The 19321-nt window shown below is 40.0% G+C and overlaps 2 protein-coding genes across 5 annotated transcripts in view; both read right to left on the bottom strand.

The window, feature by feature from the left end:
- sympk.S (symplekin S homeolog) overlaps positions 1-3258 on the bottom strand; it is a 29651-nt gene extending 26393 nt beyond the window's left edge. Inside the window, exons 1-4 of one of the 3 annotated variants that reach the window (XM_018231840.2) lie at positions 3105-3258; positions 1646-1767; positions 914-990; positions 26-91 (exon numbers count right to left, since the gene is read on the bottom strand). In XM_018231840.2, coding sequence (XP_018087329.1) covers positions 26-91; positions 914-988 — 141 coding nt within the window. In that variant the 5' untranslated portion in view covers positions 989-990; positions 1646-1767; positions 3105-3258. 3 annotated transcript variants of the gene reach the window in all.
- Positions 3259-11225: 7967 nt separating this feature from the next.
- On the bottom strand, positions 11226-19321 carry mypop.S (Myb-related transcription factor, partner of profilin S homeolog). 2 transcript variants are annotated; one of them, XM_018233172.2, is made up of 3 exons: positions 18746-19321; positions 14762-15199; positions 11226-12938 (listed from the first exon to the last, which is right to left on the bottom strand). In XM_018233172.2, exons 2-3 carry the CDS (start codon positions 15162-15164, stop codon positions 12316-12318), a joined length of 1026 nt encoding a protein of 341 aa, XP_018088661.1. In that variant the 5' UTR covers positions 15165-15199; positions 18746-19321; the 3' UTR covers positions 11226-12315. The 2 variants fall into 2 exon arrangements, with proteins under 2 accessions (XP_018088661.1, XP_018088662.1); XM_018233173.2 differs by lacking the exon at positions 18746-19321 and adding an exon at positions 17037-17329.

Here is a 19321-nt window from a genome sequence, read left to right as displayed (position 1 = left end):
TAGGATATAAAGAATGGATTCTCACCTGTTTGAGCATGGTAATTTTTGTATCATTTGTAGCAAGAGCAGCCATATTCAATAATTCCACAACCTAAGATAAAATATTATTTTATTAGTTTTGAGTTCATAATCCAGTAAGCGACTATTCCCCATAGTAATGGCACAAAGTTTGCCAAGGTGCAGTAGCCCATAGCAACAAATAAAAGGTTTTCTATTATGAAGGTGACTGTAAAAGATACTTGCTGACTTGTTGCTATAGGTGACCGACTGTCTGCCATGACCTCACTAAGCCCTCCGACATACTGATTTGGATTTAGATACAAAAAGTTTTGCAATTTGCCAGTTACTCTACAAGAGGTAGAATCAAAAACTGACCAATTTGACTGTTACAGGCTGAGATTCAAAACACTTATGGGGTTATTTATTTATTTAAGGCCGAATCTATCTCAATATTTTCTTCTACAAACTCAATTTGCTTTGCTTTTACATCCGATTTTACCATTTCTTCGGATTATTTCTGACCCAAAAACTTTGATTTTTGCCTGAAAACTCAGAAAACGTTGGGGTATTGCACAAAACCCAGCGCACATCAAAAAATCATTGGGACTTCTCCAATTGACTTATATGCAGCCTCGACAGGCCAGAGATGCCTGATTTTCTGATTCAGACTTTTCCATCCTCTGGGTTTATTAAATTCCGAAAAATTTGTGTTTTTTTTTTTTGAAAGTCCGATTTAATTAAAAAAAAAAAAACACTAATTTTTTGTGATTTTTGCATTCGGGTTTTAGTAAATAACCCCCTTTAAACTGAACTTTAAAAAAATTACAAGGTACCAGAAGATGAGAAATGCATCACAACTTTCTTTGCCTTTATAATTCCAACGATACATCCGGTTTCTACAGTACACGCTTACCCTCTCAGATGTGGATACAACTTCTGATGTCCCCTCCTCTTGGGAGAAGAATTGGGATGCCATACTGACCGCCATGACTGAAATAAAGATAAGGGTTAACAAAAGGGATTTAAAATGTAATTGAACCCAATAAAGGAGTCCAAATATGCTTATGCTGTGCACGTATAATCAGGTGAATAGAAACTCCAATAACCAGATCTGGAGTATAAGTCTAAAACTGATCGCAGCCTTTTATTTATATGCCATTAATAACAAGAAGGGAAGGTATAAAAGGAACCTTTTTGGTAACAGTAAATTTCTGTAAACTGAATCAAAATTCAGTTTGTGGTGATACAGCTATGATCTGCATTTAAGCATGCTTTGCAAAATAGGTGCTATAAGTCCATTATTTATAACAAGGTCCATCTGTCACCTTCTAAACATTTTTAAAAAAAAATTAAACTATAGCTGATTAAAATGAATAGGATCCTGATCCGACAGGTATTAGGAGAAGCTATAGAGTGGCCTCTATCATAGGGAAGTTGTGGTTAGTTCCAGTCACTAGATGCCGTCAATGGCATAAAGCCATGCCTTGAAGGGATTGGTTAAAACCCAGGATTTATTAATATCTACTTAGTTAACGCTCTTCACTTATTTTAAATTCAACACTTTAACCATATTAAACGGTTTCTGTTAATATTTCATATATTTTAAATTTACCAGTTTGCAATTATATTAATAATATATACTAACCTTTACCAGTTCCCTTTACACGAGAATAAACAACTGTGTTCCCTGTGGAATATTATTCTCCAAGACTCACGCCACAGCCATACCAAAGACAGACCAAACACCGGTTGGTCGACAACTTCTACCTAAACATAGAATGCAACAGTCATATTTGAAGTTTCTACTTGAGAGCAGCCTATAGGCTGTGCACATGCTCAATGTGGTCTGGGCTGCTTAAGCTGGCCATAAATGCAAAGATCCGTTTGTACGAATCATCGTACGATTGGACTTCCCCCATCTCCCGACCTGCCGCTAACCATTCCGATCAAATAAAGTACAAAAGATCAGCCGATGTCCTGCCCCTGACAGCAATTGTACGAAAGTTATGTCTGACCACGCTAGTGACAGTCTCCCTCTGAAAAATTGGCAGCCGACAGAAATCTTTTAACCTGTCCGATCGACCAAACGATCGATCTCCGTCGGACGAAAATTTCGGGACTCTCCGCACACAGTCTGAAAATTGTACGAATCCTCGATTCGTACGATCTGATCTTTGTGTCTATGGCCAGCTTTGGGGGTCGTCCTACATTATCAAAACAGCACAAGTGAAATAAGATCTGCCAGAAGCCGATACAGCAAGACTGATTAATAATCAGAATATACAGACTGCACTGGGTCCTCTGCAGAACCTGTGGCTGCAGCAAAATAATCCTCCAAATAGAATCCCAGTTTATCTGTTTAAACCTGGCTCCTTGATCTTTGTCCCTTCAGCTGGAGTTGGAAACAGTAAAGGGGATTTAAAGGCAAACATAAAACCCAATACAAATCTCTACAAATTCGTCCACTGCTCTACAGGGAAACAAAGTTCCTCCAGTTTTGCATGGCTGGGAAGTAAGGTGGGGGCTCCCCCTGCTGTTCATAAGTATGATTGTTTCCCTGCTCAGCAGTTAGGGACCGTCTGACAATTCCTATCCACAGCAGTAAATGAAGGGAGAATTTCACTGCATACAGTCAGGTTTCTTATAAAAACGGTACAGATTTTTTTAATGAAAGTATATTGGAGATATGTTTCTTTTTCATTAAAGAAAGCAAAAATGGGATTTTGTTTGCCTTTAAAGCCTGCCATCTTATTCAGCACCTCGTAAAGCTTTCCAAGCATTCCCCCACCTTGCATCCCAACATGGCCTGTCACCTTTTCTACTATTCAATGTTTTACTGTCCATGTTGTGCATTTATTTCCCCGGCCTCCCTCCTCTGCTCCACTGATGTCCACACACTATAATAACATTGTGTCTGGTTTTTAAAACCTTACCCGGCACAAACTAAAAAGGATTTTAAGTGTATATATATATATATATATATATAAACCATAGCAACCCCCCATATAAAAAGCTTTCTCCATCACTGTTACCAGAGACAATCTATTTGATAATATCTAATCCAAGTCCCGCTTTTACTAACACAGTCCAAGAAAGCTACTTACAGCTTCTGTTCCCCGCAAAACCTCCTGTTCCTATCTTTCACAAAATCCCGGCGCCAAGTCTCATCACGCGAGACTGACGTCACGACTACGCATAATTGCAGTGACGCATCACGTAGCTTCCTTGTGGGCGTGACAATGTTGTTACGCTCAGATTTTGCTCGCACCGCCTACCTGTGGTAGAGAACAGAAACAAACTTTTTGTTTCGTGTTAGTTGCTCACGAAGCTCTCTCACACCTCAGATCCCAATGTTTCCTCAGACTTCATTTATAATAGTAGCTCAGTGCTCATGTGCCATGAACTAAAAAAAATACTTTTTGCAGACCGTCCTCTGCTGTCATTAGAGCTTTTACTCCCAATTTCACCAAGAAGAAAAGATTTTTTTTGTGCAAACTTGGGGCTGGTGAAATTAAGGGGCAGAAGTGAAAATTCGAATTTAAATTCTTGAGTTTTTTTTGTGAAATTTGATTTGGGATTAGTTAAAATTCAATTAGGGGCAGATTTATCAAAGGTTTAGATGAATTTTCGAATGAAAAAAATTTGAATTTTTGTTTTTTTTGTGTAATTCGACTAAGGAATAGTCCAAATTTGATTTGAATTTGCAAAAAATCTAAATTCCTCATGTACAGTCTCTTTAAAAATTCGACTTCGACCATTCGCCATCTAAAACCTGCCGAATTGCTGTTTTAGCCTATGGGGAACCTCCTAGAACCTATTTGGAGTCAATTAGTGGACTTTGAAAAACTTTGAATTGAATGCACTGTTTCTTCGATTTGAACGATTCGAATATGGACCTATTTGATCGAAAATGGACCTATTCGATCCCAAAAAAGACTTCAACTTAATTTAGGTTGGTCTTTTTGAATTTGAATTTCGAAGTTTTTTTCAATTCAAAGTTCGACCTTTGATAAATATGCCACTAATTTTCAAAAGTTCAAAATCCCCTCCACCTGCAGATCCATCTCTCAGAAATGGTACTATGATTAATGTTTAATAAAAAGAAAAGGTGACTGCAAGATCTGATGTGCGTTGCTCAACATCTTCTCCTTGCCAGCCTTTTAAACCAGACGTTAGTTTTGGCTGCAAGCAGTGTAACTTCTTTGGCATCATTTATTTCTGTAAAGGAAAGTCGGGCAGATCTCGATCGGATGGGACTAAAAATCCTGTCGGATCGCGGCCGCATCTGTTCGTTGATGCGGTCCCGCGATTCGACCGCCTGTTCCCGTTAGTTAGGATCCGATCGTTGGGCCCTAGGGCCCACGATCGGATCAGCCCGATATTACCCACCTCAAGGTGGGCATATCGGAGAGAGATCCGCTCCTTTGGCGACATCGCCAAACGAGCGGATCTCTCTGTGTATGGCCACCTTAAGAGCAGTCGAGTGAGGGACTGCAGCACAGCAGCACACTGGTCAGCGATAAATCTAAAACCGAAAGAAGACCCCTCCTAAATCCCTGCGTGCATTCCTTCACCTCTCCCCTGCTTTTTACAGAAAAAAAAAATCAAATTTCTAAATGTATCATATACTGGCCCTTTAAGAATTCAAATTCGACTATTCACCACCTTAAACCTGGCAAATTTCTGTTTTAGCCTATGGGGGACGTCCTGGGATCAATTTGGAGTTGTTTGCAACCTTCCTGAAAATTTAGTTTATTTCGAAGAAAAGAAATCGAATTCGAGTCGATCCCATTCACCCGAATTTGAGAAATTCAAATTTTTTTTATTCCAACTTCGAGTTCACGGGAGTTTATGGGAGTTTTTACAAGTTCCCATGAACTCTAAATTCGACCCTTGATAAATCTGCAAGTCGTCTTTTTAGTGTTTTTGTACCAATATTTTCCTCTAACTTCACTTTTTGATAAATATACATTGACTGTAGGTTAGAGATTCTACTACTGATAGACTACTGCTGTACAACTATGGCAGCCCCCTCATAGAGGAACATGGGGGATCAGATCAGGTAATGTGAAAGCATCAGGCAAATCATTTTATGGAAAATTATAAATAGCAGAAAAAAAAGACAATGTTATGATAGATGTTAAAAATGGTTTAATTTCTGGTGTAAGTATCTTTTTAATACCCAGTTGCACATGGGAATTCTTCACACAAATGCCTTTTTATGGGGGTTGGAAAACAAAAACAGCCTTGAGACTCATGCAGAACTAAATTCAGTTTATGTTGTACACTTCTATATTAGGTTATTACTCTACACCCTATCAAATCAGATGTAACTTCAGCATTTTGTTTGCATTCCAAGTGTAACAAAAAAATTAAAATATTTGGGACTTCAAAAGAGCCTAATATCAATGTATAAAGAAAAATGCTTTCACAGACATCAATTGGACACCATGACAGTGAAAGCTGGAATAGACACGGCGATATGGCATATATTACCGGTGAAGAAATTCAAAACACAACCAAACTCTGGGTGAACGGGTGAAGTGAATGCACATGCAATAGAGCAGTAAGCCAGGATCAACTAATCAATTTATACAGTGTTTATACAGTAACTGCCAGTATCGGGTCACTACATATAAGGATTCATTTATGACTTGCACTTTTGTATAGTTGCACTTGCATCCACTGTCCTCTTGTTCCAATTGCAGCTCTGCTGTGCCTGTTGATGCAGAGGAAAGTAGCTCCACGGCTCCCTCAGTGCCCTGCATCAGATTCTAAAGAATAGGGTGCATGCGTTGGTGGACTCCATGTAACACAGATGTGCAGCAGTTCTCAGAAACACTGATTATACTAAATATTAGTTCAGTGATTCAAAGGGAAGCAAAATCTTGAAATTTTTTTTCAGTTTATACAGTGAGGGGCAGATTTTATCAAGGGTCGAATTTTGAGGGTTAAAAAACCCTCGAATTCGACCCTCGAAGTAAAATCCTTCGAATATCGAATTCGAAGGATTTTTGCGCAAAAAAAATAGAATAAAAATCGTTCCATTAGATCGAATTTGACCAAATTCGATGGGCGAAGTACCCAAAAAACTACTTCGAAATTCGAATATTTTTGTATTCAAACCATTCACTCGAGCTTAGTGAATCTGCCCCTGAATGTTTGAGTTTGTAATAAAGCAAACACTGCTATTTTTGGCAGCCTCATATTCCCTTTTCTTCACTTTCGGTAAAGGAAAAACATAATTTGATACATTTTTCTTCTTGTTTTGATTTGGAATAGAATGTGCAGTGTTCCCAGTGCTTCGGTGTGTATGGGAATAAAACCTATTACAGGTATAGAACCTGTTATATAGAATCTTTGGGACCTGGTGCTTTTCAGATAAGAGATCTTCGTGTCTACTAAAAAAAATGTAAACATTAAATAAAACCAATACGCTGGTTTTGCCTCCAATAAGGATTGATAATATCTTAGTTTGGATCAAGTACAAGTTACTGTTTTATTATTACAGAGAAAAAGGAAATCATTTTTAAAAATTTGGATTATATGGTCATAATGGAGTCTATGGGAGATGGTCTTTCCGTGATTCAGAGCTTTCTGTATAATAGGTTTCCGGATAATGGATCCCATACCTGTATAAGGATTTCGAGTTTTGTTGACTTTTTTTTTTTAAACACACTGCTATTATTCTGAACAACTGTATATGAGGCTTGTTATTGTTCACACATAAAAGAGTATGTCTAGGTACTGATAAGTCATGTTCCAGGGTCCAACAATCGGATCAGAATGGAGGCTATACGGGCGGGGGATCGCGGGACCGCATCAACGAACAGATACAGCGGCAATCCGGCAGGATTTTGTACCGGCCCGATCGACATTGATTGGGGAAGCCCGTCGGATGGGTCTACACACGGGCCAGTAAATTGCCGACTCGCTCTGTCGCCAGCTTTTATCGGTCCTTGTTTGGGGGCCTTAAAGGTATGACAATCCAAATTACGGAAAGATGCATTATCCCGAGAATTCTGGATAACAGGTCACATACCTATACTATTATCTAATGTCCCATGTACTTTATTTAGCCTTTTTCTATTTTCTCCAGCCCCATGTCCCCTTTCATATCAATGAAATACATGTAGAGAGGAGGGGTAGGTGGGTACTGAAACACACCTCTCTATGAAACAAAGTTCATAGCCAACTTGTTTTCCACAAGGCTGCAGTGCCAAAGTCTGATTTAGTGTTATGATAACAGTATGGACAGAAAGTAACTTCTGAATCTCAGGCATATGTAGTGATGGACGAATTTGTGCCGTTTCGCTGAAAAATGTGCGAATTTCGCGAAACAGCGGAAAATTAGCGGAATGGTGCCGGCGTCACGTTTTTGACGCTGGCGAATTTTCGCGAGCGTTTCGTGAATTTATTCGCTGGCGGCGAATCGCCGATCACTAGTAATCAGGCAGAAGATAGACCACACTTCTTCAAGTTAACTATAAGGGGCATATTTATCAAACGTCACATTTTGAATTGAAAACACCTCGAAATTCTAATTCAAAAAGACCAACCAAAATTAAGTCGAAGTTTTTTTGGGTCGAATAGGTCCGTTTTCGATCAAATAGGTACGTATTCGGCCTAATTCAAGTCTAATTAATAGCACATCCAATCTAATTCAATTTGAAGTTTCTCCCAAAAAAACTTTGATTTTTCAAAGTCCACGAATTGACTCCAAATAGGTTCTAGAAGGCCCCCAAAGGCTAAAACAGCAATTCGGCAGGTTTTAGATGGTGAATTTTTAAAGAGACAGTACATGATAAATTTCGATATTCAAATTTTTTTCAATTTCGAATCGAATTTGGACTACTCCCTAGTCAAAATACACAAAAAATAGCTAAAAATTCGATTTTTTTTATTCGAAAATTCACCATGGCCTTTGATAAATCTGCCCCTTAGTATGATGTGATATTGTGAGATGATTTGCAATTGGTTTTCATTTTTTATTATTTCTGTTTTTTTTAGCTTTCAAATGACCCATGCACTGATTTGAAAAACAGACTGGGATATAAAAAGGAGATTGTCTGAATAGAAAGAGGAGTAATAAAAACTAGCGATACCAATAAATTTGTAGTCTTCCATGTGTTCTTTAGATGGGGTCAGTGACCCCCCCGTTTGAAAGCTGGAAAGATTCAGAAGAAAAAAGGCAAATCATTCTTAAACTATAAAAAATGAAGGCAAATAGAAAAATTGCTTAGAATTGGCCATTCTAAAACATACTAAAAGTTAACTTAAAGATGAACCAACCCTTTAATTTGAATGCTACATGCAAAGATCTGTTTGCTCCAGCTCCTGTTTGGCATGGTTGGTCAATGAACCTAAACCGCCAGGTATTTAAGTGCAGAAAACCTGATACAGAACATTTCCTCATACACACACTGACCATAAAGGAACAGTTCAGTATAAAAACTGGGTAAATAGGCTGTGCAAAACAATAAAACAAATAATGTTTCTATTATAGTTAGTTAGCCAAAAATGTAATGTATAAAGGCTGGAGTGACTGGATGTCTAACATAATAGCCAGAACACTACTTCTTGCTTTTCAGCTCTCTGAGTTATTCAGCGACTATAAGGGGGGCCACATGGGATATAATTGTTCAGTGAGTTTGCAATGGATCCTTAGGGTTTGTTCACACAAAGAGATTCGGGGAGATTTTGTCGCCTGGCGACTAATCGCCTCGACTTCTGGGCGACAATCTCCCCGAACTGCCTCCTCGTGTCTTCCCATCCGCTATAATGAAAAGTCGCCTGCGTTAAAGCACACGTGACGCTGCGTTTTCTGAAGTCACCCGAAACTTCAGGCGACTTCAGAAAACGCAGTGCCGCGTCTGCTTTACCGCCAGGGACTTTTCATTATAGTGGATGGGAAGACACGAGGAGGCAGTTCGGGGGAAATTGTTGTTCAGAAGTCGAGGCGATTAGTCGCCAGGTGCCCAAATCTCCTTGTGTGAACTAACCCTTAGAATGCAGCTCAGATTCAAAAGCAACAGTTATGGCCCATGTGGCCCCCAAGCCACTGATTGATTACTACCTGGTAACCAATCAGTGCAAACCAAGAATGCTGCAAACCAGGAAGAAGTGTTCTGGATATTATGTTAGACATCCAGTAACTCCAGCCTTTATACATTACATTTTCGGCTAACTATATTGAAAAAAATATAACATTTTTGTACATACTATCTATTTACCCAGTTTTTATTTTCACACTGAATAATTCTTTTAAAGTCAGTTTGATAAAGCCACTCGCCATCTGGATCTGACAATTGATTTCGAATAACCTAGCTGATTGTTTGGGTTCATACAAACTGGGCAAATCTGGTCCTACATCTCTTAATGGCTGACAAAATCAGACTGTGCATTTAGGGATATTTCATTGATACCACAACACATTGGGAAATTTAAAAAGCAGTGTAATTATGTTTAGCAGAAGTAAACCAGCAATGGGCTTGTAGAATTGTTGAAATACAATGATCTGTCAAAAGCTTAAAGCCTCTGGGGTCCTTGGTGTTTTAATACAATTTAATAATCTTCTTGAGGGTTATTTTGGTATTTTTTTGCTAGAGGTTAATTTTTTCAGAGTTTTTGTTTAATTCCCTTGGGCATTAAAGAGGTTTGGTTGAATGTGTAAAATATTTATTATTTCAAGTGTATTCATCAGTAGGATCCATGGTGCGGTGGTTAGCACTGTGATTCCAGCTAGGACAGTATCTGCATGGACTGGGCTTACATCCTACACTCCAAAAACAAATCAGGCAGAATAAATGGCTCCTAATAGAATTGCCCATAGTATATGTGAATGTAACAGGGACTTTAGACTGTAACTCCACTAGGGCAGGGACTGGTGTGAATGATGCATAATCTCTTGTAAAGCACTGCAGAAGACATTGGTGCTATCTATATGAATAATATTCCAATGATAACTATTTTAAACTAAGCTGTTTCATCTGTGAAACCTTACATTTTACATACTGATTTTCCACATTACTATATACAGATTGTACAGATATGGGATCCGTTATCCTGAAACCCGAATTACGGAAAGACCGTCTCCCATAGACTCCATTATGATCAAATAATCCAAATTTTTAAAAATGATTCCCTTTTTCTCTTTAATAATAAATCAGTAACTTGTACTTGATACCAACTAAGATATAATTAATCCTTATTTGAAGCAAAACCAGGCTATTGGATTTATTTAATGTTTCGACGTAAAACATGAAGATCCAAATTACGGAAAAACCCCTTCTCCAAAAAGTCCCAAGTCCCGAGCATTCTGGATAACAGATCCTATACCTGTACATTAAATGACATTATACATTAGCATGTATAATAATAATAATACAGATTTTTAGATTCTTGTTTTTCAAATAATGTATTTGAAGTAATGATGCATTTGAACTGGCTGTTGGTATATGTTCATAACTGCAACTGCAAAAAATAAATAGTCACCATTCTTAAACCTTTTTGTATAGGTTTAAGTATTACTATGCTTATGATAGCAAGTTCTATGTGAAAAGCTTTACAGTGCCCTTTTATTCACAGAGAGTATCAGCAGTTTCTTTGCATGATAAAATATGCTATGGCTATACTTATGCCATGATCCTAAATACTAGGAATGCATCGAATCCAGGATTCGGTTCGGGATTCGGCCAGGATTCAACCTTTTTCAGCAGGATTCGGGCCGAATCCTTCTGTCCGGTGGAACCGAAATGGAATTTGCATATGCAAATTAGGGGTGAGGAGGGAAATCATGTGACTTTTGTCACAAAACAAGGAAGCAAAAAATGTTTCCCCTTCCCACCCCTAATTTTCATTTGCATATGCAAATTAGGGTTCGGATTTTGTTCGGCCGAATCTTTTGTGAAGGATTCGGGGGTTCGGCCAAATCCAAAATAGAGGATTCGGTCTATCCCTTCTAAATACTCCTTGTTTCATATAATGATGGGCCTGACAGCTTCCCAAAAAACCCATGGCTTTCCAGACCCATGTAACCATAAAAGAAAAAGTTTGGATTTCCCACATTTGATGATTAAATCACTTTTCATACAGTAGATAAACAGCAAAGTTTATTTAAATGGATTAATTTTATGCTGTAGCAGAATCGTCAAAAATTATTGTATCTGTTTGCCAGTGTCATCATCTGATAACTGTCATTCTATTAATTAATAAGCACAAGAGGATATGAACCAAATATTTTTAATATGTAGTTATTTACATACATAATCAATGCTCCAAGGTTAACTCCTATATGCCTATCTGACATAACATGGAAGCGGATGCTATCTACAGTTTGTATACGTCTATATACAAGAATATTGCTTTCAGTGGGGCATCTATATATAGAGGGAGAAAATGTAGAAAGATAGTGGACAGTATTGACAAAAGAGAAGGCAGTGATGCAATCTTCCAGTTAGAGCTTATTTCTTAGAATGTCCAGTATTGGCAATCTTGAATTTAGAAAAAAATATATATTTAATGTTGCCCTGAATTATGTATTTGACATAAGCCTCTTCCATTAATTATATAATTAATGAATCCAATACAAATGCCAGTAAATATTATGCTACGCAGTTCAATCTACCAGCAATTAGGCTACTTTTGAAGCATTAAGTTGTAGTCGGTCAGGAACTTGAGTAATTCAAGTTGCCAATCTCTGAGTTTTTACAAATTTGGAAAATAAAAAATGATTTAAAGAGGTCCAAATAGGACAATATCTGCACACAATCAAATTAACTATGGCTATCACCCCAAGAATGCATTACATCAGTTTCCACGCAATTCCTCAAATTGCTTTTCTGTGTATGGGCCCTACTCCTTAATTTTCAAGTCAATAGAAGTCAGAAGTTTAAACTTTTGGATCGTCTGCCAAATGTGCCAAGGCATGAATATAACTAAATAATCCAGAAAGGTGCTGGAGATCACCTTGTTCCATATTTCCAGAAACATTTTGAAGGAGTTTTCAGTTTTGATATCTACAGATTTAAAATGGGTGAAGAAAGAGTTTGAGTGGGGTCAGACGTATTTCCTTTTAAAGAAGGAATAATAATTCCTGTTTTCTACCTCTTTAAAATGGTACCATCCATCGGACATTAGCTTCCCCTTTCTCTGCGATGGTGTGGAAGGGGTGAGAAGAATGTTACTACTAAATAAACAAAGTGGGAGGAGACATAGCCCTCACTGTAGATGCCCTGCTGTTTCAAGTATGCAGCTAAGCATCAGTTTATAATAGCCTCATGCCTGCTGGGGGAGCAAAATGTGTGGAAAAAAATCTTAGAGGTTTTTCCAACGTCCTCTTCTCTTTCTTGGATTTAGATAGCCAAACCTTTTTCTTTTATTTGGGGGTGGAGGAGAAGGAGACCTGGGAGGTTCTGCTATAACTTCTTGGATCTCATCCTCCATCCCATCTTCCCCATTTTCTTCCTCATAACTTACAGGACAACATGGTTCAGACTCTGGTTCTGTTTTAGTAGGATAATACACAGGGCCAAGAATACCAGAAGGAGTAGGTGATACTGGTGGCTGATGAGGGACCAGGGGCAAAATGGCAGCTAAAACATTGGTCAAGCGGTCCATGCTTTGACGTAAAGTATAGGTTAGATGCCTTATTGCTTCTGCCGTTTCCTGTTGGGCCCTCAGCATGGCAACTGTAGGGTCGTAATGATGGGCAACTCCACTGGAAGTGAGCAATGGTGTCTCTGAACCAGGAGGCGGAGGTGAAGGACCTTCTGATGGGTCTGGTGAAGGAGTGAGATGGGGGAGCTGGACAATGTGAAGCTGTGATGTTGGGGAGGGAGATTCCTTTGGATGGAGAAGGAGTGGTGCTTCAATGGGTGCACATGGAACACTGAGTGAAGTTTCAGGACTAGAGGATCCTGGGCCTGATGGATTGAAATCTGAGTGGGAGAGAAAGACATAAGGGACTATGATTAGTAGGACTAATAGGGACAAATAATATTGTCAAAGCAAGACAGCACAAAATAGGTATGTGAAACGGAATAAAAAATACTTTGCAAGTATATCTTAAAATTGCAGAAATTAAATGTTAGTATACACTTTGCAAAGATTATAGGTTCAACCAAATATAGGCACCCCCCTAGCGATTACAATCACTTACCTGATACCCCAACCTGGTGCTACTGTTACCAGAAAACTATAGTGACCCAGGATATTTCTTAGAGGGCCCCATGGAGTGATCATCTTCCTGCTTTTTTCTTCTTAGTGTGGGTGCGGACGTGCAGTAGAGTGAAAAGCTGAACTTTATCAAATAAATCCTGCTTGTTCACTCTACTAGACATGCATCAGCCAGGGGCCATTGAAGAATATAAAAGAAGATTACTCCACGGTGCTCACTGAAAAGTAGCTTGGGCCAAAGGTTTGGCACCCCCAGTTTTTTTCTTTCTCCTTCAAAAATTAGGAACCGTTTCTAATATCCTGGGTTGCTTTGCCTGTATGTTTTCAGTTATTATGAAACCACCTCCCAATCAATTTGACTGTATTTGAGCAGACCGTATGTCTCTGAACACCTCAGAATTTATTCGGCTGCTTCTGTCCTGTGTCACATCATGGCTAAACACTAGTGTCCCAGTGCCACTGGCAGCCATGCACACCCAAACCATCACACTGTCTCCGCCATGTTTTATAGAGATGTGGTATGCTTTGGATCATGAGCTGTTCCACACCTTCTCCATACTTTTATTCTTGCCATCATTCTAGAGGTTGATCTTGGTTTTATCTGTCCAAAGAATGTTTTTCCAGAACTGTGCTGGCTTTTTTAGAAAGTCCAATATAGCCTTTCTATTCTTGATGCTTATGAGTGGCTTGCACCTTGCAGTGCACCCTCTGTATTTACTTTCATGCAGTCTTCTCTTTATGGTAGACTTGGATATCGATATGCCTACCTCCTGGAGAGTGTTGTTGACTTGTTTGGCTGTTGTGAAGGGGTTTCTCTTCCATAGACATCCAGGCCTTTTTGCGTTGCTGAGTTCACCAGTGCTTTCTTTCTTTCTCATGATTTTGCCACTCCTAATATTGTAGCAATTTCTCGGATGGGTTTTTTCTGTTTTTGCAGCTTAAGGATGACTTGTTTCACCTGCATGGAGAGCTCGTTTGACCGCATGCGGTCTGTTCACAGCAAAATCTTCCACATACAAGCACCCCCCCCCCAACTACAGGGCTTTTATCTGCTTCATTGATAATGACATAATGAAGGAATTACCCACACCTGCCCATGAAATAGCCTTTGAGTCAATTGTCCAATTAGTTTTGAGCCCCTGAAATGAAGTTATTATGTTAAAAAAACATTTTTATGCAATCTTTTTGTTAAACCCACTGAATTAAAGCTAAAAGCCTGCAGTTCCAACTGCATCTGAGTAAAGCACTGCGTGATGATGATGATGATCTGAGTTGTTTCATTTAAAACTCATTGTGGTAATGTACACAACCACAATTAGAAAAAAAGTTGCCTCTGTCCAAAGATTTATGGGCCTAACTGTATGATATAGGCTGAGCGAGACATGTCCATACTTCCATGAGGAAGTATTACATTCATATTTTCATGATAGCTTCCCTTTAACTAGCATACAAATACTTATTACTAGCTTTTGTTAGTAACAAAAGAATACAGTGATTTTAATAACCAGTGAAATTAACAATGGATACATTCGATCAGGTACCATGCAGAACATTTTGCACAGTATGGTAGATCATGATAACTTACCAATAGCTCCCAAGCGTGTGACAGATCCATAGTGACCACTCCCTGGCATTACACCAGGCCCCAAGATGGCAAATATAGTCTCCTCTTCAGCAGTCATTGCCTCCTCTGCTGTTCCACTCTGGGTAGAATGGGGAACTCGTGCTAGTTTCTCTTTAGTTCGCCTTTTGAAATCGTTCCACCGTTTTTGAACCTCCTGGGCAGTGCGTTTCCAGTTGGTAATTGCGTTAATCTTAGCTGCAATGCCCTCCCACACACGACGACGTTCTGCTACACTAAGACGACGGCTCTGTGCGCCATAAAGAACAGGGAAGTGAGCCCGTACTTCTCGGATCAGGATCTGGTTCTCCTCATAGGAGAAACGTGGTTTACGTAAACGGGTTACCTCCTCTGTGTCCCCGGACATGTCGGGGTCTCCAACTGCTCCCTCTGCTACTCAGGCTAAAAAAAGAATAACAAACAGTCATTAGTAAAGTATACTAAACTTTTGACAACAATGTGTATGGTGCTAGAATGTGTGGGTCCTGAATTATTATTGACCTAGACGCAAGTGCCTAACTCTAGAGCTCATTCAGAAAGCAATCATGCCTACGGCATCCTTGTGCGCTGCACTTTGTGCCAGATTAAAATGGCCTGCCTTTCATGAATAGAGCACAGTATTCATGGGGCAAACTCAGATCCTTGTACTCGTGATAATTGCGGACATAAAATGTGATTTGGGCATTTGCATTTAAAGAACCTTCTAAGGTAAAAAAAGCAGTCCAGAGAGGATTCTAGCTCCTTTTAATATTTGTTGGGTCTAGGGGGAGAAAAGATACTGTAACATTAGTGTAGGAAGCTACGGGTAGGGGCACACAGGGAGATCAGTTGCCTGCAATTTTTAAAAAGGAAGTCGCCGTGACAAGACGATCGTCTTTGTGCAGGTAAGATTTTGCGCGACTTTTGATTCCAAGCGATTTACATCCCATAGTGCTTTGTGCTACGTTCTCCTCCCACGCAAGAGCCGGAAGTTGTCTCGGCGCTCATTCCCTCGGCCTGTTGTCTCCACGACATTACGTCAGCGCAAGAATTTACATACAATCGTGGCTACTAATCTCAGTGTGTGTGCGTGTGTGCTTGTAGGAGATTTCAGTACTTCTCTATGTACATGCTGTTTCTAAATAATCACTCCAAAAGGGTCTCTGTGTGTTTTGGAGCTACAGTCGATCTCAAATCGCACTGTGAGCATAATAGCTGGCGATTTGCATGTAGCTGCATGCAAAGACAAAACAAATGACTTTTAAAAATCGTGGTTCACTTATCTCCGCCCAACTTTTTTTTTACATTAACCAGACTTCAGAGTGTACAAGTGTACCAGAAATCAACCCCTATAGCTAAAATCCCAGTTCTGACAGTGCCTTATCCACTTCTTTTATTCTCCTCCTTTGCAAGTCTGTCAATCGCAGAATATACCTAGCATTGCGGGAATTGGAGGTTGGCTGGAGGATGGATGACTACCAATACAATTTTTCAATAGGTTGAAGTCAAGGAAGGGAAAAAACTGCTTGGTAAGAGGCAGAAAGAAACTGCTTTTCTATTGCATTTATATCAGCATACAACTTTAAAATCACTGAAAATTATTTATATATATTGTTTTATATTGTAGATTGGTTATGCTTACATTTTGTTTAAATATGCTAAAAAAAAAAAGTATTGGGTGAAGAGGGGGCCAGTGCCCCTCAAATACACCTTACTGCTAATATAACATCCTCACTTGGGGACCATGTGCACCTATTGAAGGTTTTCCAACCACTGGCTCCAAAAGCTATTACCACACACATTAAAAACCCAGACACGTCATCTTGAAAACATACACTGCAAAAAAGTTAATTATTAGTACCCACTTTTAAGCCACTGACCCCCTTTAACATGGGAATATTGCAGGTTGGTGTGAGAAGTGACTTTTACAATACTTTGAAGCTGTTTGTGAGCAAAGCACACAGACATTGTCTATTTTAATGATTGTCACAGGACAGAGAGCACATTGTAATGCTGTCAGCAGCTTATGATAACCACCGACTTACTGCTTATAATGAGCATTTGCATGTAAAGTACCTTCTACGTCGGTGATGTCTAACTCATTGCATGTATTGAGCCAATTATTTCCAATGAAGCATGCTTGAGGTTGGATTAAATTAAAATGATATCATACAGTGCATCTATGGAGCATTTGCGCAGACAATACTCCAAGAACTAAGGCACTGGAATGTAGTTTTTGCCCTGGGAGGCATACACTCACCTACTGTGACTTGAAGAAATCGATGCAAACTGCAAGAGGGATATAGTAATTTAAAGTTGCAGCACTGGGCAGAGACTGCTTGATGTACAAAGTGCACTCACGATTTCATTAGGCTGTGGCCTCATTTGCTAAACTGGTGTCAGTTTTCACTGCTGTAACCCGTAGCAACTAATCAGCAACCAACTTTGTCAGTCTGGGCCAGTTAAAGGGCTGGTTCACCTTCAAGTTAACTTTTAGTATGTTATAAAATGGCCAATTCTAAGCCACATTTCAATTGGTCTTCATTATTTATTCTTTTTATAGTTTTAGAATTATTTGCCTTTTTCGGTAAGGGTCAGGGCACACAGGCAGATTCGGGGAGTTTAGTCGCCCGGCAACAAATCTCATCTTCTTCGGGGCGACTAATCTCCCCCCAAACTGCCTCCCCGCCGGCTAAAATGTAAATCGCCAGCAGATTCCACTTGGAGCGATTTGTTTTCTGAAGTCACCCGAAGTTTCCTCCTGAAGCAACTTGGGAAAACGAATCGCTCCGAGATTAGTCGCCCTGAAGAAGAGGAGATTTGTCGCCAGGCAACTAATCTCCCCGAATCTGCCTGTGTGCCCTGACCCTAAGGGCAGGGGCACACGGGTAGATTTGGGGAGATTTAGTCGCCTGGCGACTAATCGCCTCTTCTGCGGGGCGACAATCTCCCTGAACTGCCTTCCCTCTGCTATAATAAGAAAACGCTTCGATTTCCAAAGTCGCCTCACAAGGAAACTTCGGGCGACTTCGGAAATCAAAGCGACACGAGTGCTTTGGCGCAGGCAATTTTTCATTTTAGCAGGCGGAAGGCAGTTCAGGGAGATTGTTGCCTCGAAGAAGAGGCGATTAATCGCCAGACGACTTAATCTCCCTGAATCTGCCCGTGTGCCCCTGCCCTAAGGCTACAAATGTATTGTTATTGCTACTTTTTATTACTCCTCTTTCTATTCAGGCCTCTCCTATTCATATTCCAGTCTTTTACTAAAATCAATGCATGGTTGTTAGGGGAATTTGATCCCTGGCAACCAGATTGCTGAAATTGCAAACTGGAGAGCTGCTGAATAAAAAGCTAAATAACCAAAAAAAAACACAAGTAAAAAAATGAAAAGCAATTGCAAATTGTCTCAGAATATCACTCTCTATATCATACTTAAGGCTACTTTAAAGGTGAACAACCCCCGTAAGTCTAAGGAGAGCAAATATGGTTGCTATAGGTTACCGTGCTGATGCAAATTGCACCTTTGTTAGTAAATGAGGAGGGAGAGAAGGAGGCGCAATTGTATGGCGAGCAATGGGCTTGAGACAGCGTTACACAAACCCTATGTGTGGAAAACAATAGCTTATTCCCACAAGAATTCCCTTTGTACAGCAGCCGATAGGGAGGAATAAAACAGCGCGTGAAACATTTTGTGCGTGAAAAGACTACAGATACTGTTAAGGCCTAAAATAGTATTTGTTAACAGATTATTGCACTCCCGAGGGCGCAGCAAGTACCAACCCAAGCACGACAGTGTGTGTGGGCAGTTAGTGGTAACTGATAAGGAGTTCTGATCCGTGCGACGGTTCAGTGCTGCCGTAAAGTAATAGTCACTGTGGGAACTGTGTGTGTGCTGTATAAACCTGTGAGTGAATTATAAGGAAAAGTGTAGAATGCGGGTGTGCAGAGGATTTTATGCCTAGGTCTCACCTATCTGCTGCCTCTTCAGCTCCGCCCCTTCCGCTTCCTCTCTCTCTCCGCCCCTCGTGCTGCCCTTTGGAGAAGGTAGAGTCTAGTTCCTATCCTCGGAAAGGACCTCGATGACATCATGATCACGTGACCCTACCATCAGCGCCCTGCTGAGAATGAGTTCAAATGGCTCATGCTTTGCTATGGGAAACGGTGGGCAGCGAACTCTTCAGGAAATCTATAGTGTAATATCCATGGTATGAGCATTGCCAACTCGTATTGTAGGTCACTGGATGCTGCTGGAGCGAAGGGGGATTCCGGGGCCTGTACCACTGGATGCTCATGGGGGGGGGATCAATGTTTCACTGGATGCTTATGGAGGAAAACTGGGCCACTTGCTGTTGGTGGGGTGGGGGGAATTTCCTGTGCCACTGGATTGCTTATGGGTGGGAGTCACTGTGCCATTCTTGTGGCTCCTTATATTTGGCATGTCATTCCTGAAACATTCCGGAGAGATCCTCCTTCAATGTTTTTAATACGAAACTCAAAGACTACCTCTGGGAGCACCTGGATAACACCTGAACTGGGAACTGGCAC

This window comes from Xenopus laevis, chromosome 8S (genome assembly GCF_017654675.1).
Source record: "Xenopus laevis strain J_2021 chromosome 8S, Xenopus_laevis_v10.1, whole genome shotgun sequence".
Lineage (NCBI taxonomy): Eukaryota > Metazoa > Chordata > Amphibia > Anura > Pipidae > Xenopus > Xenopus laevis.
Note: the sequence above shows the minus strand (reverse complement) of the source record. Positions and strands in the feature narration are given on the sequence as shown.